At 34.3% G+C, this 22,807-nt stretch overlaps 1 protein-coding gene across 1 annotated transcript; it reads right to left on the bottom strand.

Annotated features, from left to right (window-relative positions):
* Positions 1-9,124: 9,124 nt before the first annotated feature.
* Positions 9,125-14,365, bottom strand: LOC129909765 (uncharacterized). The gene has a single exon (XM_055986867.1). It carries the CDS (start codon positions 14,363-14,365, stop codon positions 9,125-9,127), a length of 5,241 nt encoding a protein of 1,746 aa, XP_055842842.1.
* Positions 14,366-22,807: the final 8,442 nt, after the last annotated feature.

The raw sequence follows: 22,807 nt of genomic DNA, 5'->3' as shown, positions 1-22,807 counted from the left end.
TCGTAGAATGTTGAAATTTGGTAGAACGGTAGAGCTGGTAGTTTATACAAAGTAAAAATTTAAAATTTGAGAATTTCAGCCAGGGGGCGTGGCAACCGCCCATTTTCGCTGAATTTTCATAAGATATTATAGAGCACTTCTGATTATCGTAGAATGTTGAAATTTGGTAGAACGGTAGAGCTGGTAGTTTATACAAAGGAAAAAATTTAAAATTTGAGAATTTCAGCCAGGGGGCGTGGCAACCGCCCATTTTCGCTGAATTTTCATAAAATATTATAGAGCACTTCTGATTATCGTAGAATCTTGAAATTTGGTAGAATGGTAGAGATGGTAGTTTATACAAAGGAAAAAATTTAAAATTTGAGAATTTCAGCCAGGGGGCGTGGCAACCGCTCCCATTTTCACTGAATTTTCATCAAATATAGAGATTTTCAATTCTACAGCCATACCTTGCAAAAAGTAGTGAAATCACAACAAAAACATTACTGTTAAAAAAAGAGCCAAGTTCTCCTATGTTGAAATTATGCTGGCACAAAAAGTAGGTACTGAGATGTAAAAGTGTTCTAAAGTTTGGGTTCAAATTCGTATCAATAAAATTTTGATTGTTTACTTGGCAATTTTTGAAATAACTTTAAAAATCGATAATTAAGAAAAATTGTCAAGAGAACAATCAAAATTTTATTGATACGAATTTGAACCCAAACTTTAGAACTTGGTACACTTTTACATCTCAGTACTTTTTGTGCCAGCATAATTTCAACATAGGAGAACTTGGCTCTTTTTTTAACAGTAATGTTTTTGTTGTGATTTATATTTTGGCAATATAAATGTTTTTGCATACAAAAATTCGTTAATATTGAACCCGTAATTTGGGAGATAATTTAAATTAAAAAAAAAAAAAAAAAACGTTCTATGGAACTTGTATAGCAAGTAAAAATAGATATTTTTTCTGTAAACTCTCTTGTTGCTTACGATAAAATAGCGTAAAGCTCGTTATGGGAAAATTTTAGGACCAAAATTAAAGTTACTTGTCATATATGAGCAATACGAAAAAGTTTGTTTTTGGATTTAAAAAAATGTAATATGGTATATTAATCCTATTTTTGGAAGGTATAGAAAAAGTATTTTTCGATGACTTTCTCGTTATTCACTTAACCGTTGAAAACGCAAAAATTTGTACAAACACGTTTTAGTAGTCTTAATTTCAAAATTAAGAAAAATTTTCGAAAAAAATCAGTTTTTATATTTTTTTAAGAATTTTTTGTTTTTAATCATTTTTTTTTTAACCTTTTATTTGCTTAAATGAACCAAAATTTTCTTTTAAAAAAAATTCAGACGCGCTCTAACTTTTTTAAGTTATTTTGCAGTTATTTTTTAAATAGCTATATCTAAATTAAGAATAGTATTTGAGACTTTGAAAAAGCGATCACAACAAAAACATTACTGTTAAAAAAAGAGCCAAGTTCTCTTATATTGAAATTATGCTGGCACAAAAAGTACTGAGATGTAAAAGTGTACCAAGTTCTAAAGTTTGGGTTCAAATTCGTATCAATAAAATTTTGATTGTTCTCTTGACAATTTTTCTTAATTATCGATTTTTAAAGTTATTTCAAAAATTGCCAAGTAAACAATCAAAATTTTATTGATACGAATTTGAACCCAAACTTTAGAACTTGGTACACTTTTACATCTCAGTACTTTTTGTGCCAGCATAATTTCAATATAAGAGAACTTGGCTCTTTTTTTAACAGTAATGTTTTTGTTGTGATTTCACTACTTTTTGCAAGGTATGGCTGTAGAATATAAAATCTCTATATTTGATGAAAATTCAGTGAAAATGGGTGGTTGCCACGCCCCCTGCCTGAAATTCTCAAACTGCAAATTTTTTCCTTTGTGTAAACTACCAGCTCCACCATTCTACCAAATTTCAAGATTCTACGACAATCAGAAGTGCTCTATAATATTTGATGAAAATTCAGCGGGAATGCCGGTTGCCACGCCCCCTGGCTGAAATTCTCAAATTTAAAATTTTTTCCTTTGTATAAACTACCAGCTCTACCATTCTACCAAATTTCAAGATTCTACGACAATCAGAAGTGCTCTATAATAATTTATGAAAACTCAGCGGAAATGGGCGGTTGCCACGCCTCCTGGCTGAAATTCTCAAGTTTTAAATTTTTTCCTTTGTATGAACTACCAGCTCTCCTATTCTACCAAATTTCAAGATTCTACGACAATCAGAAGTGCTCTATAATAATTTATGAAAATTCAGCGGAAATGGGCGGTTGCTCTGGCTGAAATTCTCAAATTTTAAATTTATTCCTTTGTATAAACTACCAGCTCTACTATTCTACCAAATTTCAAGATTCTACGACAATCAGAAGTGCTCTATAATAATTTATGAAAACTCAGCGGAAATGGGCGGTTGCCACGCCCCCTGGCTGAAATTCTCAAGTTTTAAATTTTTTCCTTTGTATGAACTACCAGCTCTCCTATTCTACCAAATTTCAAGATTCTACGACAATCAGAAGTGCTCTATAATAATTTATGAAAATTCAGCGGAAATGGGCGGTTGCTCTGGCTGAAATTCTCAAATTTTAAATTTATTCCTTTGTATAAACTACCAGCTCTACTATTCTACCAAATTTCAAGATTCTACGACAATCAGAAGTGCTCTATAATAATTTATGAAAACTCAGCGGAAATGGGCGGTTGCCACGCCCCCTGGCTGAAATTCTCAAGTTTTAAATTTTTTCCTTTGTATGAACTACCAGCTCTCCTATTCTACCAAATTTCAAGATTCTACGATAATCAGAAGTGCTCTATAATAATTTATGAAAATTCAGCGGAAATGGGCGGTTGCCACGCCCCCTGGCTGAAATTCTCAAATTTTAAATTTTTTCCTTTGTATAAACTACCAGCTCTACTATTCTACCAAATTTCAAGATTCTACGACAATCAGAAGTGCTCTATAATAATTTATGAAAATTCAGCGGAAATGGGCGGTTGCCACGCCCCCTGGCTGAAATTCTCAAGTTTTAAATTTTTTCCTTTGTATAAACTACTAGCTCTACTATTCTACCAAATTTCAAGATTCTACGACATTCAGAAGTGCTCTATAATAATTTATGAAAATTCAGCGGAAATGGGCGGTTGCCACGCCCCCTGGCTGAAATTCTCAAGTTTTAAATTTTTTTCTTTGTATTAACTACCAGCTCTACTATTCTACCAAATTTCAAGATTCTACGATAATCAGAAGTGCTCTATAATATATGATGAAAATTCAGCGGAAATGGGCGGATGCCACGCCCCCTGAATTGAAAATCTCAAATTTTCGATTTTTTCCTTTGTATACACCACAAGTCCTATCACCGTGTAAAATTTCAAGTTTCTACGATATCGGGAAGTTCTCCATAATTTTGATGATCTGTCAGTGAGTCAGTGAGTCAGTGAGTCAGTGAGTCAGTGAGTCAGTGAGTCAGTGAGTCAGTGAGTCAGTTACGGTTTTTGCGATTTTTGAAGCCCTATATCTCAGAAACTACTCATCGTAGGAGGCTGAAATTTTGTGAGGAGTTTGGTTTTTACGAGCTCAACAAATGTAGTGAGTTTGAAATTTCTAGCATCTTTGGTGTGGAAGTTAGAGGGGGGTCGAAAATGGCCTGAGTTGTTTCCTGTAAATAAGGTTGTAGTGCCAAAGTTGCTAGAGAACTTGGCTGGGCACTACCGTGCCCCTTGATTTTAAGTTTTCTAAGCTTTGTTGTTCTTAAACCATAAGATTTAAAAAATTAAATTAAATTTTTCGGCGTTGGTTCTTTTTTAGATTTTTATGGACCTGATAAGATCGTTGTTCAATTTTAATTTCGGAATTTCTTCTCGTTGAAAAATTGTGCTATAGATGGAAAAATATATTAATGATAAGTGAGATGGACGGATTTTCTCGACTGCTTTTTTCCTTGATAACATAAGACCCCGCTTTACCCTTTATTCCACTAAAAAAATATGCAGAACTATACCTGGTTACCTGGCAGGACATGCGACCAAGGAGCTATAGAGGACAAAAATTGTTTTCCCATTAAAATCACATTTCAACGAAATAACAGAGTAAAATCCTTAAAATCTCTATAAATTCGACACAACCACGGCCGCCCGACAAAAAGTTCTTAGCATACTTCCAATAGCTTGAATATACCAAACACACTATATGTACCATCTCAACTCCCTTCATTCGAAAATGACGATGGCACGAAATATACTGTAGAAGATAAATAACATACACAACACAATAGCTTGTTGCTTTTGCAATGTTCAGTTCATGATGAATAAAATCCAGTTGGGGTATATTCAGGACTCTCTTGGAGTCTGTATAGTAAGGTTTACATATACGACGCTCCTATATTCATATTTATGCTGCATGAATGCTTTATCTTTTGTTGAAAAGGACATGACTTCGTATACGAAGGTGGTTTTTGCCGTAAATTAAATTTTACGCAACACGAGCAAATTCCTATTAGAAGCGCATTATAAAAGCCATCAGCTGCTGTTGTTGCCTGTTGCATTGAATTGGGATCTGCTGAATGCGGAGCCATATAGCTAGTGTAAGAAAGCACATTGTGTTTCAAAATATGAGATTATACGACTTTGTGGTAGACGGTAAAGTATACAATGAAGCGGGCGGGTCGGTAAGTGTGGATTGTAATAAAGTAAAATCTTATAACCAAAAGAATTTGTTACACTTGAGAAAGATAAATTGAGTAGAAGCTTTTTGGTATCTTCTACTTGCGGAGGGAAAATTATAATAGAAGAAGAAATTTAAAACTTTTGTGATGAATATTTCTTAAGATTGGATCTTATTTAAAAAGGATTTTCTTGAGGGTTCTTCTTGAACGAATTAAATTTTAGTTTTTGTAGGTCATACATGAAATTCGTTGCATTAATATAAATTAATATTTAGATAGGTAGATAGATATTTAATTAAGTTTTCAAATTTACCATCGTAGATCGATGAAGATCGAAAGTGATATCCTGGGGGTCTAGGGAGCCCATTTATGGAAAACTTATATTGTTCATTGGAACTTAAGAGCCATTTGAGGCGTGTTCGTTTATTCAACAGGCATTATCCTTAAAACGTCCAGCATATTCCTAAAGCTTTCTATAACTGAAAATCACCTGGTATCGAAACAGAAAATCACATCCAAACTACACACGGGTTGGGGTACAAATTCCTTTTTCAAAATCCTGCTTTAAAAATTCAGCTTTTCGAAATTTTGTTTTTCAAAATTCTGCTTTTCATAATTCTGTTTCCCAAATTCTGCAAAAAATTAAAAAAAGGGTTTTTTTATTTTTTTTTTTCAGAGTTCTGTAAAATCTTCTTCTCGCAAAATGTACTGCTTAAATGCTTATGTTATTTTTGCTATGCATTGTTATGCAGAAATCAAAAGCAGAATTTTGAAAACCAAAATTTTGAAGTCAGAATTTTGACTCGCTCCCCTTGATCACACTTGGTTTTCGGGTTTGCAACTCTGTTCTTTAGCACTCCATAGATATCCTCCACCCATTAGGCCAGTAGGTAAAAAGACCCATGAAAATCATTTGGTCATTTGACGAAAAGTCACTAGTACACTGAAAGATATTAGTATGACGAATACGAAAAAACTGCCAACTTTTTTTTATTTAAAATGGCGGTTCCAAAATAAAGAGTATATAAGCTAGAAATTTGGCTAAATTCATGTCGAAAAAGTGTTAGATCTTGATCAATTTCAATGAAAAATAAAATGCACGACTGGGGTCGCACGTACTTGCTCTTGCAGTTCAAAGCACTTTTATGTTAGTCTACTTGTAGATTTAAAAAGCTGGATCTAAATTTAAAAAAAATTTGATATTGGGGAAGAGCCGACAAAATTTTGTTAAATGAAAAAAAAATTTTTTTTTGTTATTTGACTTTTTTGAGAAAAAATAAAAATGCAGTTTTATTGCCACTGCTTTAAATATTACGTATACAAAGTTTAAGCAAAATCGTTAGAGCCGTTTTCGAGAAATTCGTAATATCGTATTTTTTCGTATGGGAGGTATACGTTCTAAACGAGATATAAAAAAACAAAAAAAAACCCAACTTTTAGAATTCCATAAAAATCATCTGTACCAAATTTGAAGAAAATCCATCCACCTGTTTAGGCTGTGGAAAGGTGTACAGATGGACGCACAAACGCACGGACGGAATTGCGGGACCCACTTTTTGGGAATTCTCCATCATCGTAATGTTGGTTTTGATTAAAACCTCAATTTTTTGTTTCGACACAAAACCAATACTTGCCCTATAGAGCAAGTAAAAATCAAGCATTTTGAACACAAAGTCCCAAAATTTAGACTAGGTTAAGTTGTAGTGGTTGTCAGGCAAGGTACGACTTAGACCCTTATGGATCCATTGTGATACCACAAAAGACTAGCAAGTTAGGAACTCAATAGCCGATTTTTTTTTTTATTAGCACTATGTTGACATATCTCTTATTTATTTCTCATACAAAAAATTTAATATTTTGGGGGTTATATGGTTGCCAAACATTGTTTTCAAAATTAATATTAAAAACCATGGTAATATTCAATTAATCTGAGTAGTATGGATTAACATGGACATAGATTTTTTTCGACTTTGGATTTGAATAGTTTAACGGAAAAAATAATTATTTCGTCATGAAAATATTTTTGACGCTTAAAACCACTAGAGGCACCACCGTACGTTTGTGTAAAAAGCAATTTTCGATACGCATACGATGAATGATGGCTTGTTTTCTAGGCAATCCTTCCTGCTCTGCTAGATTGTGTGCTAACCTGTTGCTTCCTAAGTATTGCTGCAGAATCTTCCCATGATCTTTTGTCCTCTAATTGCAGCAGCCAATTTGAATTAGTATAAGAGCGGTGTTAGCTTCCGAGTTACTAAGCTTAGAAGTTTTGAGCCTAAAATTAATATCAAATGAAAGATAAGTTGATACTGCAAATAAAAAAAAAAAAAAACAGACTTTCCACTTCTAAATTGGGATCTTCTATGTGGCAACTCTATTTTAAAGGAAAAAATGTTACATAACTAATTTTATCATATCTTTGAAGCTCGATCCAATAAGAAAATTTTTTAAATGCCAAAAAATTAACAAAATAATGTAAAGACTTTTTTTAAGACTTTTTATATAGAAATTTGGAATATTTTCTTTTTCTACTTTGCATTAAAAAAAGTTAAATTATTTTTTTATAGCCATTATTCAACAGTTGTAAAGCTTTTTTAATAGTTATGTGTAAGAAGAAATATTGTAAAATTTGACTGATTAAAAAAACTGATGGAATCCATGCATTTGTGGCAGGAATATGAAAAACTTAAGATTTTACAGTTAAAATAATTTATTAAATTAATAGGCTTTTTTTGCACTTTGGTACCAATGTAGTAGTGAGCCAATTACTGTAGAAAATTATAAAAATAAGAAATTTATAAAATTCATTCATTCGTGGTTGTGGTTAAAGAAAACGTAAGATGATGAAATTTAAAGTACACTGAACGAAAAAAAGCTAATATTTTCTAAACTGGTTGCGATAGAAACCTTTTCTATTCGGTTGCAGAACAGTCAAAAGTGCACCTATCAGCCATTTCAGGCTTATCCATTTTCTACCGGACACCCTGTATAGTACCTATATCGCAAGTAAAAATGGCAACCCTATTTAATAAAAATTTTTTTTGAACAAAAGAGTACTATTTATATAGGTAACCTACAAAGCACACCTATTTTTTCATTTTCAGTATCAACTTATCTTTCATTTATCACCAATGTGCAACACCTACGGAAATATCATTCGAATTTTTCGGAGTGTAGTTTGTTAAAAACCAATATAATTGGGTAGGTGAAGGTTTTTAGCGATTTGGAGATAATGGGAGGAAAAATGTATTCATTGAGAATTTAGTCTATTAGTCTAAGATCCCGCATAGGACGACCTTCCCTCACGGTTATAACAGTTGAGAGTTATATTTTCCGAAAGGTAGTGTCTAAGGAACAAGTTTGCGCATGGGTTGCCTAGCGATATCCTGTCAAGTCAAAGTTAATTTTTTTTTAGTTTTTAGACGAATATTTAAGGCCAACTGGTTTCATTGGAGAACCAGGATGAGGGTAGGTCGTCCTATGCGGGATATTCTACTATATTGGGCGCCATTTTCCTTTTGCATTTTATTAGTGTTGGGGCGGAGCCGTACCTTTTTTTTTGTTCTTTTCCTTTTTCCTTATGTTGTGTTAAAAACGTTTACTTTTCTTTTTCTTTAATTTTATTTATTTGATAATATTTAACTTTAATCTATTACTTATAAATTGTTAGAATTTTCTTTAGTTTAAAGTTTTCCCTTTTTTAATTTTCTTTTCTGTAGTAGGTACTACTTGCGTACTTGGTGTGGTGATGGCTGGTTGACGTTGAATATGGAAAGAATGACAACTTTGAATTGAATGGATGCGAGAATGAATGTGATTGAATGGTTTTTTATTGGTTAAGGTTGGCTGCAATGTTCAATTTTTAATTCGGACCGGGAGGAAACGAAACGTGGGTGTGTTCGAGAATAGGGAGAATTTGCGTTCCGCAATTTTCCGTAAAACGGAGTACGCAATTCTCCCTAAAAACGGAGTACGTTTTTCACGTAGTCGTTTGCTTCCCCCCGGTAGAACGTTCTGAATTGAACATTACCGCCCGCCTTGCAACCTTGCAACTATAAAATTAGCTAAAACAAACCACCAACACACCAGAACAAATGATGAAGAGTTAAATTATTTACTTTTATGACTTAATTCAATTTTAATAAAGAAATTAGTAAATTTGGAATGATACAAGAATTTTAATTTGCAAAATTAAAAGTACGAGATACAAATTTTATCCCTATGCTTGAAATTTCGGCAGGCAATAACTAAAAATTATAATAAATGTATATATAGATGCGAAAATTCGAGCTCCTTACCATACCTTCCCTATATAAATTCATATATTTTTGTTTTTGTTTTTTTTTTTTTTTTTTACGAATGGTAAGCAATTTTCCTTTATCTCTTTTACGAATTTGTTTTCATTATACTCAAATTCATCTATATTTAAGAAAAAATCGTTTTTCACTTTACTTTTGAGGTAGAAGGATGCAAATTTTGGCAATCGAGCGCGTGATTATTCCCTTTTCGGTTCGAATTTCCGCGACGCGAATTTTGTTATCATGTCCGGCGTGCACGTTGATGACTCTCCCAAGGCGCCACTCGTTTGGGGGCAAATTTTCATTTCGTATAATGACGAGATCGTCAATTTGAACATTTCTTTCGGGATACTTCCATTTATACCGTTTATGGAGTTCCTTTAAATATTCCTCTTTCCAACGTGCGCTTAGTTGATGATGAAGAATTTGCAACTTTCTCCACCGATTTATAATACTTAACGATTGATCTGAATATGACGGTTCGGGCAAACCATTTAACACTCCTCCAGTGAGGAAATGACCAGGGGTCAGTGGGACGATATCTGACACATCTTCAGACATCGGTGACAAGGGTCGCGAGTTCAAAGTGCATTCAATTCGGGTAAGCAAGGTAGTAAATTCTTCGAATGTGAATTTTTCATTACCTGCTACCTTCCTGAAATGCCCTTTGAAACTCTTGACCCCCGCTTCCCACAATCCACCCATGTGGGGTGACCCTGGAGGGATAAAATTCCATTTTAATTTGTGAGCAACTGCACTAGGGCAATGTAAAAGTGATTTGTGGAAATTAGATAAAAGAACTTTGGATGCACCCACGAAGTTCGTGCCGTGATCTGAGAACATTTGTTCTGGAGTTCCCCGTCGAGAAATGAAACGAGTAAATGACGCAAGAAATGCTTGAGTCGTTAGCTCACTAACAAGTTCTAAGTGTATGGCACGCGTTGCAAAACATACAAAAATACAAACGTACCCCTTGTCTAAACGACATTTTCGACCATAATACGTCTTAATGAGAAACGGACCCGCAAAATCCACTCCAGTATTCGTAAAAGGGCGACCTAAAACCGTTCTTTCTTTAGGTAACGCACCCATCAATTGGGTTTGAACATGTTTTTTGTACCGAGTACAAACTGTACACTTTATAATACACTTTTTTACCAGATTTTTAACCTGCGGAATCCAATATTCCGATCTTATCATGCGCATCATGATTTGAATTTCACCATGTAGTGAAAGCTCGTGAATGTATTGTATATAAAGTTGAACAAAAAGACATTTTATGGGAAGAAGTATGGGGAATTTTTCGTTATACGATAAAGTTGACAAAGCTAATCTCCCATTCGCACGCATGACACCCTTGTCATCAATAAAGGGATTGAACTTTCCTAACCAACTTTTCGACTCTAAATGTTTTCCCTGTATTAAATCACCATATTCTTTTTTGAAATATTTTTGTTGTGTGAAGACAATTAACGTTTGTTTGGCTAAATTAAATTCTTCATATGAAAGTTCCGGAGAAGAATATTTTGTACCTCCATGCCTTTTAAAAGAGTGATGAAACCGCTCCATGTAAGCAAATACGCACACAGCCTTAGGCCAGTTCGAAAATTTAGCTAAATCTTCCTCGAAGTCCTGTACGACCTGTTGTTTAAACGACTTTACCTTTTTCACTTCTAGATTTGACTCATCAACTGGTTCAAGCTTGGTTTGTGGCCAAATTGATTGAGGTTTCAATAACCAGTGGGGACCATTCCACCACAAAGAGCTTTCTCTTAAATCCACAGGGGATACTCCTCTCGTGGCTAGATCAGCTGGGTTTTCACCCGAAACTACATGCGACCAATCCGTCACCGCCGTATTTTTCAAAATTTCTGCTGTTCGGTTTGCCACAAACGTTTGCCATGAACATAGTTGTTTTTGAAGCCAGGCTAAGACTATAGTGGAATCCGTCCACAACTTAACTAATGAAACATTTTGAATTTGAAGAGCTGTTGATAATAAACTGATCATTTTAGATAGAAGAACTGCCCCTTGCAACTCTAGCCTTGGTAACGAGATAGTATTTACTGGCGCTACCTTCGATTTCGCCCACAAGAGATGGGAGGTAATTCTATCTTGTTGTTGCACTCGTAAATAAATACATGCCGCATAAGCCTTTTCGGACGCGTCACAGAATCCGTGGATCTGTGAAACAGCGTGCGGAGTGTATTCCACCCATCGTGGTATGCTTACATTTGCAACCTCGGGCAAACTTGCCACAAATACTTTCCAACTCTGTTCGGTGGTGGGAAGAAGACAACTATCCCATTCAGTTTTATCCTTCCAAATTTGTTGCATCAGTATTTTTGCTGTGATCACAATAGGGGCCAACCACCCTATAGGATCATACAATTTTGCAATGACGGATAGAACTGAGCGTTTTGAGAAAGAGTTAGATTGTGGTATTGATTGTACCGAAAACGAAAATGTATCTAAAGTAGCTTTCCATTTTATGCCAAGCATTTTTACAGAACTTTTATCATCAATAGTTAGGAAATCTTCGTTAAGAAGTGAACCTTTAGGCAGAGGACTCAGTAACTCCTTCGCGTTCGATGTCCACTTTCTTAAATTGAAACCGGCAGACTTTAATACCTCAATTAATTCGAATTGAGCTTCTACCGCAGTGGAAATGTCATGAGCCCCTGAAAGAACGTCATCTACAAACAACTCGTTTAAAAGAATTTTTGATGCTAGAGGATGAGACCGATTTACTTCCTTAGCCAACTGATGCAAAGAACGAATTGCTAAATATGGGGAGCAGGAAACACCAAATGTTAGTGTTAACATTTCAAAAACGCTTAGATCATCTTTCGGGTTCTGACGAAACAAAATTTTTTGAAAAGGCGTTTGATCGGGATATATTTTTATCTGTCGATACATTTTTTCGACATCACTGTTGAACACGTACTTATAAAGCCGCCAATTTAACATCAAGAGTGTTATATCCGTTTGAAGTGCCGGGCCTGGATACAACAAATCGTTTAAACTCTTCCCGTTTGAAGAGGAACATGATGCGTTGAAAACAACGCGAACTTTTGTTGTTAGGCTTTCCGGTTTAATCACTGCATGATGTGGCATAACATATGATGTGCCGTTTTCGCAAACCTTATCCGCGGAATCACTTGGTTTCATATGCCCTAAATCAATATATTCCGAGAGCACCAAATCGTACTCATTTTTAAGTATGGGACTATATAAAAGACGCTTTTCATTTCGTAGAAATTGACGTTTTGCAATTTCATACGAATTTCCTAACCCTGGACTTTGAAAGGAATCGTCTTTAAACGGTAGCCTTACAACAAACCGACCCGTTTTATCTCGGTACGTTGTTTTTTCGAAAAGATTTTCGCAGAATTGTTCTGCGGCCGTTAAAAATAAGATTTGTGGAAGCTCCTCAAGTTTCCAAAATCTTTGGATTTCTTCATCCACCGTTACCTCATTAAAAAAAGACAGCGATCGAGTATATTCGATATTATTTTGAGAAATGGGTGGTTCCAAAGGACCCAGCAATACCCATCCGAAAACTGTGTTCTGAGCCATAATTCTTTGAAAAACATTAAATTTTAATCCATCGCGAATAATAAGTGGGTATAAATCTGCACCGATCAGTAAATCAATCTTTCCACTTTGATTGAAACAAGGGTCCGCTAAGGGAAAGTCAAACAAATTTTGAGTATTTTCAATATCAATGGATATGGAAGGCAAACTGTCCGAAACCGTTTTAAGGACAAGTGCCCGAGCGGAAAGTGAAAATTGTTTATCGAATTTCGATCTGAGAGTGAATGAGCACATTTTGTTTGAAGTTGCCGTTACCGAGGAATTAACGCCTGCAACCGTTGCCATAACCGATTGAACGGGCAATTTTAACTTTCTTTGAACTTCTTCGGAAATAAATGAGATTTCCGAACCCGGATCAATAAGCGCCCTCCACTCAAAATCAGTGTGATGGTGATGAATCCGAATCATCGCAGTAGCTAAAAGAGTTGTGCGTTTAGTTTTGGCAAAAAATGCTTTTGCCGAAACATTGGGGCTTTCTTCCGTATTTGAAAGCTTGAAATTTGAACTGTCCCTTGGTACAGTATGTTGTTGGGCATTTTGACTTGCAGCTGAAGTTGAATGAGTGGACTGTATTTGTGGAGTAAAGCTCCCCGAAGGAGATTTGTCAAAATGTAGCAATGAGTGATGTTTTCCCTTACAGTGAAAACATGTACTTTCACTCTGGCAGGCGGTTACCAAGTGACTGAATGCTAGACAATTATAGCAATATTTTAATTTCCGAATAGTGTTTCTCCTTTGAGAAACGCTCATTTTCAAAAAATCTGGGCATACACGAAGTGCATGAGTCCCCTTACAAACTTTACATTGCGAACTAACTTGAGCGTGATGTGTTCGAACACGTGGAAATGAACTTGAAGATTGCTGTTTTGAACCCGAATTTTTCAAAACTTTATCTTCTTTGTTCATGTCTGAAACGTTATCTAGGACCCGGTACCTATTTGTGATAAAAATGTTCATTTTTTCCCATGATTGAATTTCCTTTGGATTCGCAAGTGATTCTTCCCAAAGGGATAAAGTCTGTGGTGGGAGACGAGACGCACAAACGTATGTAACCAACGCATCCCACTTTTTCACCTCAATACCATACGACTCTAAAGCTATAATAGCTTCATTAATATTGCTCTGCAATTCCTTTAATGCATCTGCCGATTCAACCGTTATGCGCACCTGACCAAGCAAAATACTTAGATGATTATTCACTAAAACCCTTTTATTTTCGTAGTGTTCTTTGAGAGCTGCCCAAGCAGCCTCGAAATTATCATCTGTTATCTCAAATTTAGAGACTATGCTTAAGGCATGATCTTTAGTTCGAGCACGCAAGTGAAAAAGTTTTTGAACGGGACTTAACCTTGCGTGTCGAATGTAAAGTGCCGTAAACATGTCTCTAAATGCTGGCCATTTGAGAAAATTGCCACTAAATATTTCCGTTTCACACGGCGGAAGATGCATATGATGCTTTAATTCGACATTATCACTCTTTTCGTTATTCGATTTTAAACTAACCTCTTGGGGCCGCGTCGCCTCCAAAATATCACTGAGAAATTCAATATATGTGTCCGAAGAGTTTCTATATTTTGCCTTAACCTCAGGGAGTGACGCGATGAGAACGTCATCAGCGGCCGCCGCACTTATATATTCACTGTATGCTTTCTTAACATCAAGCCAAAGTGCTTGAAGTTCAACCCGATAAGCTTCAAAAGCCGATTTTTTTAGTTCTCTAGCAGATTTTCCTTTAAATGACGCATGTAAATCAACGAGCTCATCGCATGCCAAAATTAAAGCCTCCAAACTCATTTCAAATGAAAAAGCAAAAACCGCGTGATAATCTACTCAACAAAGAAAAATGCCTACCACCCAAGCGTATCAATTTTACCGCTTCTTACTGTATTTAAAACGTACCAATTTTTACCGTTTGTAAATACCCCACACAATATACAGTTGTGTTCAAAATAATAGTAGTGCCTGCAACAAAATAACATTTTTTTATATTTACGGTGCTTCTACGGTTAAAAATTTAATTTCTTTGATGTCAAAGTTTGTAACGGTCAATTACTAATAAATGTATCGTAGTTTTAAAATGAAAAAGAAGGTGCTAAATAATTTTTCATTGACCTTTGGTTGTTCTTTCTAATTTGGCCTGTTCAAAATAATAGTAGTTAAAGTTATTTTTGAAGAATTTAAAAGCGGTTTATACCTTAGAATATTTATGTTTGCTTTAAAAGTAAGTACTCATATAATTTGAACAATTTTTCAACAAAAAACGATTTGTTTCGGTTTTAATCTATTTAAAGTTCGAAGAGCAAAACACTGCAGTTCGGATAACGGGAACTTATACGAAAGCTGCTTGAAGAAGGAAAAACCTACTTGGAAATTCAAGGTTATATTAGGATGGTCCCCTACAATGGTAGCCAATACAATAAACTCAACAAAAGACCCGAAACGCGCGGTAGAAAAAGAAAAAAGACCGTCGTAGACGACAGGCGTATTGTCTAGATGAGCAAATTTGAACCTTCGGCATCGTCGTTTCGAATCCAGACGGCTTTAAGCCTGGATTGCAGTGCAGTGACCATTCAGAGGCGACTGTTAGAGACTAATTTTTGCGCTTGAAGTCCACGAAAAGTTCCGCGGAACATATTAAAAAGCGTATCCAGTTTGTAAATACCACATAAACTGGCCAACGAAGTAATGGCGTAACATATTGTTTACTGATGAGAGCAAATTTGTCCTCTTTGGTGGTACTGGATCTCCACAATACGTCCGACGTCCACCCAATACGGAATATGTTCCAAAGTATACGACGAAAATAGTAAAACATGAAGGGTCCAAAATTTTAGTATTTTAACATATTTCTTTGTTAACAGCGGAACTTTTCGTGGACTTCAACCGTACAAATTAGCCTCTAACAGTCACCTCCGAATGTTCACTGCACTGCAATCCAGGCTTAAAGCCTTCTGGATTTGAAACGACGATGCAGAAGGCTCAACTTAGCTCATCTGGACAATACGCCTGTCATCTACGACGGTTTTTTTTCTTTTTCTACCGCGCTTTTCGGGTCTTTCGTTGAGTTTATTGCATTGGCTACCATTGTAAGGGAGCATCCTAATATAACCTTGAATTTCCAAGTAGGTTTTCCATTCTTCAAGCAGCTTTCGTAAAAGTTTCCGTTAACCGAACTGCAATGTTTTGCTCTTCGAACTTTAAATAGATTAAAACCGAAACAAATCGTTTTTTGTTGAAAAATTGTTCAAATTATATGAGTACTTACTTTTAAACCAAAAATAAATATTCTAAGTTATAAAACGCTTTTAAATTCTTCAAAAATTACTTTCACTACTATTATTTTGAACAGGTCAAATTAGAAAGAACAACCAAAGGTCAATGACAAATTATTTGGCACCTTCTTTTTCATCTTAAAACTACGATACATTTATCAGTCATTGACCGTTACAAACTTTGACATCAAAGAAATTAAATTTTTAACCGTAGAAGCACCGTAAATATAAAAAATGTTATTTTGTTCCATGCACTACTATTATTTTGAACACAGCTGTATATATATATATGTATATAACGTACCAATTTTTACCGTTAATATACATATATCCCTTTTACCGTATTAATAAGCGCACTGAATTTTCGCACAAAATACTTTCAATGAAATTTATTTTATAATATAAAAATCTCAAGCATATGGTAAAATATTGTAAATGTACCTGTACAAACTCAAATGTATGATGGCTGCAACTGATGACGTATATATGGTGAATCTGATGACGACTTTGATGAATACTTTGATGAGGACTCTTGTGATGACTTTAATGCTGATGATGATGGAGAAGCTGATGACGACGAAGATGCTGATGATGATGGAGAAGCTGATGACGACGAAGATGCTGATGATGATGCAAGACGATGAAGAAGAAGCTGGTGAAGAATGGCAATAGCAAGTCAATTTGATGAGACTCGCTCAAAAAGCGCACTCTTGGTTGGTGCACACTGCAATGGTGAAGAATCGCCGTGTACATGCACTGCTGATCGGGTTCACTGAATTCGAAAATGCTGCATTCAATGACTTGAAAAAAGTGTGCACCTCACATGTAGCTAGCGATGTAGTCGAATCAATGGCCACACAATTCGATTGGATTGATTCGAAATAATTCGATGTCGAAAAAGTGTAAACCCCACACCAAGTTTACTTGACCAATATAGCGCTTCGGTAAATTTTGGAAAATAATCGTGCTTCACACACGAGGTTCGATTTCCCAATATGGCGCTCCGGTCGAATGGACCAAATGTTGGGGCGGAGCCGTACCTTTTTTTTTGTTCTTTTCCTTTTTCCTTATGTTGTGTTAAAAACGTTTACTTTTCTTTTTCTTTAATTTTATTTATTTGATAATATTTAACTTTAATCTATTACTTATAAATTGTTAGAATTTTCTTTAGTTTAAAGTTTTCCCTTTTTTAATTTTCTTTTCTGTAGTAGGTACTACTTGCGTACTTGGTGTGGTGATGGCTGGTTGACGTTGAATATGGAAAGAATGACAACTTTGAATTGAATGGATGCGAGAATGAATGTGATTGAATGGTTTTTTATTGGTTAAGGTTGGCTGCAATGTTCAATTTTTAATTCGGACCGGGAGGAAACGAAACGTGGGTGTGTTCGAGAATAGGGAGAATTTGCGTTCCGCAATTTTCCGTAAAACGGAGTACGCAATTCTCCCTAAAAACGGAGTACGTTTTTCACGTAGTCGTTTGCTTCCCCCCGGTAGAACGTTCTGAATTGAACAATTAGATTGAAATTTTTTCTCTTGAAAAACAGTTGTGAAGCTCGACTTGAAGAAAGATACAATTATTAAATTGCTCAACAGAACGGAAAAATTGACTGTAAACTGCGAACATCAAACAAAAAGTTTTTTCTTAGGAAACCAGAAAACAAGGGTCCAAAGTGACTCTCTTGTGGTACTCCTAAGTTGACCTTCATTTCAAATGTACATAATGTAAAGTTTCTCTCAATTTCAAATTTTCTAAACAATACGGCACCAGATAGCTTAAAAATGACTACACACAACACATCAATATTTCAAATTGTTTCTTATTTAACTTTATTTTTCGGTCATTGGATGCTCTGTCATAGCTCGAACTAATACATTAGAAATATTAAATTGAAACACCAAAAGATTGCTAGCTTAACATTTATCTACTACATTTTCAACGTGTTTGGGTCTTATACAATCCAATTATGGTTAAAAACATCAAACTTCCTGTGTCAACAAATAAATTTACTTTATACCACAATACAAATCTGCGTCAACCCAAAAAAACACACATTCAACAAATTTGATGAAGATGCTGAGGTAAACTTATATTATTATATTATATATGTATGTGTTTGTGTAAGCTTCCGACATAAATTCTCAATGATTTTCTGTCTTTACCAACACCAAGCTTACACACACAAAATAGAAATCCCACAACTATACTAGGGTAACTATCAAGAGGAGATATAATTTATCGAAAGGACATTGTTGCTATTCTTCAATAATTAAACTGAGTGTTGTAATGTGTGTGTGAGAGTGAGTGTTTGACTCTAGTTCCCAGTGTAACTATAATTTATTCCTGCCAAAACTAGAATTACAACTTAATTTATTTTCAAATTAAATTTAATACTCCCTCAGGCATTATGAACAAAAGACGAAATGGATATAAAATAGAAAGAGAGACAGAGAATGATTTGAATTCAAAAATGAAATTGGAAATGTATAAGAAAAGGGACATTCAATCCAAAAGTTGATAAAAAATAAGGTTAGGAAATTGGGCATTTGGCAATTTACCTTTTGTTGATTGGTATAAAAGGTATATACAACAAAAGGTCGTGTTTTGAGGGTAATGTGGGCTATATGTTACATGTCCTGGATCTTAACTCCTACGAAAGGACCTCTGCGATGCTATGTGTCACATTTAATATGCTGATTAAGTGGTAGAAAGTGATCTTTTGGGATATGATGAGGTAAAGTAACTGACTTAATGAAAAGGTATTCGTCAAAATGTTAGGGACTTTTTTTGTATGTAAAAGCAATAAAAGGTAATAGCTTTTAAAGGATTGTATTTCAATGAGATATTATACAAATTCTAATGCTAAATTTAGAAAGGATTTACTTAAGTTTCTTTGATATGTAAATATTTAAGCTTCGATTTTAGCAAAATTTGTTTATTTCTTAGAGCTGGAAGTTCCGGTTTTATGAACAAAATTTTCAGATAATCCTCTTTTCATTAGAATTTATTTGAATATAAAATACTTAAAAACTCATCTTTTTTTTGTACCTAACCTTGAATGTCTTTTTTTGCCACTTTTACATCAAAGTGTCATAACTCTGGCAAAGTTCAGGTGAACCGGTAGAAAACCTCTCTCCCTATTGCTCAATGTACAAATTGTGTGTGCATTCAAGTAGAGTAAATTATCTTAGCATTTCCTCCATAACCAACAACCCCTTTAGGGTATGGCAGCTACATCAAATTTGATTTAGGAAAACTTCTTCATTTTAATTGGATGCACATACACAAAGCTTTTCAAACATTTAAACTCTTAACCACAGCAGCAATTTCCTGCACTAATAAAAGAAAAAAACAAGGATGGAGGCAGGCGACTTAAAAGTGTGTTCAAAAAGTTTCCCTTTTTTTTTGTTGTTGTTTTATTGGGGTACCTAGGTACTTTTTTTTTTAATTCGATTGATTAAATGTTCAAGTATAAAAAGGTAGTCTAACTTTTAATTGAACTATACAGGGTGTCCCACAGTCACCGCCCCAAATGAAAACCATGGATTCCTGAGGTCATTTTAAGTCGAAAAACTTAAGAGGTAATTTTCTCGTTTTCGTCCCGTTTTCGAGTTACCACGGTTTTTATGATTTTTTCTCTTTTGTCCTTTAATTGGCCTTATCTTTGCCAAACTACGTTTGATTTGAAAGATTTTTTTTGCAACCAATCAAGAATTTATTGCAGTTTAAGTTTGTCTCAAAACTTTTTTTCTGCGGACAACCGTTTCTCCACAATTTTGCATCAAACACAACTTTCTTCGTTTTTTAAGTTGTTTTTTACACTTTCATATTATTTAAGTCAAAAAAACACGTTAATGAGTATTAATTTTTTGTGCATTATATTAAACCCCAGTTTATTTTCATAAAAAAAATAGGTTTTATTTCATAAAAAAGGCTACTGAAAGTAATTAAAAAAAATAAACAAACTGAGTGAATTAAAAAAAAAAATAATTTTTCAATACAAAATTAATTTAAATGAATTAAAACTTTTTCTGAGCTTTATCTATTTGTTCTTTTCTTAACCACAATTGCTCAGAAAAAGTTTTTAATTCATTTAAATTAATTTTTTATTTAAAAATTATTTTTTTTTTTCATTCACTCAGTTTGTTTATTTTTTTTAATTACTTTCAGTAGCCTTTTTTATGAAATAAAACTTATTTTTTTTTATGAAAATAAACTGGGCTTTAATAAAATGCACAAAAAATTTATACTCATTAACGTGTTTTTTTGACTTAAATGATATGAAAGTGTAAAAAACAACTTAAAAAACGAAAAAAGTTGTGTTTGATGCAAAGTTGTGGAGAAACGGTTGTCCGCAGAAAAAAAAGTTTTGAGACAAACTTAAACTGCAATAAATTCTTGATTGGTTGCAAAAAAAAATCTTTCAAATCAAACGTAGTTTGGCAAAGATAAGGCCAGTTAAAGGACAAAAGAGAAAAAATCATAAAAACCGTGGTAACTCGAAAACGGGACGAAAACGAGAAAATTACCTCTTAAGTTTTTCGACTTAAAATGACCTCAGGAATCCATGGTTTTCATTTGGGGCGGTGACTGTGGGACACCCTGTATAGGAGAGAGAGAGGAAGATAATTGTTTTAATTGAAAATTTATAAATAAATTGAAGGTGAGGGGAGAAATTTAGTTGGGTGAATTAACTTTTACTTTCACTTCACAAGTTGCAGGAATTTATATAGCTAGGTTTTCAACTTAGTGAAATTAATTTCGTATAGTGTGTGATGAGGAAAGTTGTGATTACCACTTTAGTTTACACGCCAGGCATTTTGCGGGAAATTTTACAGAAAATACACACACACTAAGATCAACGAGAAAAAAGAACAGTTTGCGAAGGAGACTCGATAGCAAATTAGAGTAGAGATCTTTCCGATCAAAACAAGATCCAACTTAAACAATTTATAAAGAAGCTGAACTTCAACACTGGAACTCAAGCTTTCGAAACAGTTAACATTTTCACAGTTTTCGTGATCATATCTCGAGGTCGAATTGACGAATTTTGATGGATGTTCTGTTTTTGATTATCTGGGCCTGAAAAATTCCTCTCTTTTCTTACCCTTTGATATTTGGGGGCCCCTTAGTTACAAAAAAAATTACGTATACGCCATACGTTTTTTTTGTATGGCTTATTTTTTAGGTTTATTTTAATGTTTTAATATTTTCGTAATGCACTTTGCTATACTTACTTAAAATGTCTCTCATAAAAGTAGTAAACACTTGTACTAGGGGCCCCTAAAATTAAATATTTAGAGACCCCTAAAATAAATTTTTTTTAGCTTAGAATTGGTAGTTCTTGGGGCCTCTGTACTGAAGTAATAAATACATATTTTATTTTCCATCATCAGACATAATTGTTTTTATTTTGGGGCCCCTGAAAAATTATTTTTAGAGCCTCAAAATTAAGTGCTTAGAGGCCCCTAAAATATAATATAATTTTGTTGGAGCCAAGAATTAATAGGTATTGGGGCCTCTGTTCTGAAGTTATATTCGGAATGCCACCAATAACGTAATGTTTTTATTTTGGACCCTGATGTATTTATGTTGGGGCCCCTGAATTTATATTTAATTTTCCATTTGATTGTTTTGAACCACTTTTGAAGATCCTCAAATAATATTTTTTTGCTTTTTTTGGGGCCCCTAATGTATTATTTGTGGTGGCAAAGATTTTTCAAGTAATATTTTTTGGGGCCCTTAGATAAAATTATAATTTTTCTTTTAAAAAAGCAGTTTATTTTTTTTTTGGGGCCCCTGGGGTAACTTTTTTTAAAATCAATATACATATATTGTGTGGCTGCCAATGCATTATACATTACACTGAATGACATAATTTGTCTCCCTTGTTACTTCGTAACTCAATTTATGCGAACAGTTTCCTTCTCTGCATTGTCCCCAGGGGGGCCCTGGGGTCAGTCGGGGGCCCCGGGGCACCGCCCCGCTTGCCCCAAGGGAGTGTACGCCCCTGTTTCTTACATTAAAAAAATTAAAACATCACTAGACTCTTGAACTCAATGCCATCTGTGATGCATGCCAGAAACAAAATGTGGAGAGTAAATTTATCGCCAATGAAGACAGCGTGTTTCCATTAAAAATGCCCTAGCTTCAAAAATCTCCAACCTTCAAAAATATCATATTAAGATATGTTTGATAGTTTGAAATGATAAATTTGTTATGATAGTTTTGTTAATTTTTTTTTTTTTTTTTTTTAACTTAATTTCTTGAGTTGAAAGCCAATATTTTTGTATTCAATGTGAAAAGACATTAAGATATAGGGTAAGGTGGTATAAGAGTGCGCATTTTAGACAAAATACCAAATAAAACAATAACAAAAAGAATTTAACTACTTTTTTTATATAAAGTTTTTAGTTTATAATCAAAGCAACGAAAAAACTTAAAACTGGTAACAAAAATGTATTAATTCAAAAGTTATGAACAAAATACCACATTAAGAAATTTGCGCACTCTTATACATCCTATTGTGTAAGAGTGCGCTTCTTAGTTTGTAAGAGTGCGCAGCTGCGCACAGGTGTAAGTTCGCACAAAAATCGCAAATAAAATTGCCTATCTTTAAATAAACAGAGTATTTTTCAACCCATCACTCCTTGCATGAGAAACAATCAATTTAGACTTCGATTAATGGTTCCGAGAAAATTTCAATATTTCCTAGTTACTTTCATTCGCTTGTTTTTTGTAAAACTTGTATTTGGTTTCTTTTTGGTTGGAATTGCTTTTTCTAGCTGCTGTTTGCTGGTATATGGACAAATGCCAGTTATTTTGAAGCCTTGGATAGCATTTACTGCTCTTTTAACCCGCGCACTCTTATACATCATCATGGTGCGCACTCTTACACGTCCAGACATGTAATCGAAGAATATATATGTATTTCACAATGCACTTTATGACCAATCTTACGTG

This window comes from Episyrphus balteatus, chromosome 1 (assembly GCF_945859705.1).
Source record: "Episyrphus balteatus chromosome 1, idEpiBalt1.1, whole genome shotgun sequence".
Classification (NCBI taxonomy): Eukaryota; Metazoa; Arthropoda; class Insecta; order Diptera; family Syrphidae; genus Episyrphus; species Episyrphus balteatus.
This window is presented reverse-complemented; position numbering and strand designations above follow the sequence as displayed.

What these genes read in the sequence shown, in the direction of transcription:
- LOC129909765 (XM_055986867.1), bottom strand. Translation starts at nt 14,365, where the DNA reads ATGAGTTTGGAGGCTTTAATTTTGGCATGCGATGAGCTCGTTGATTTA.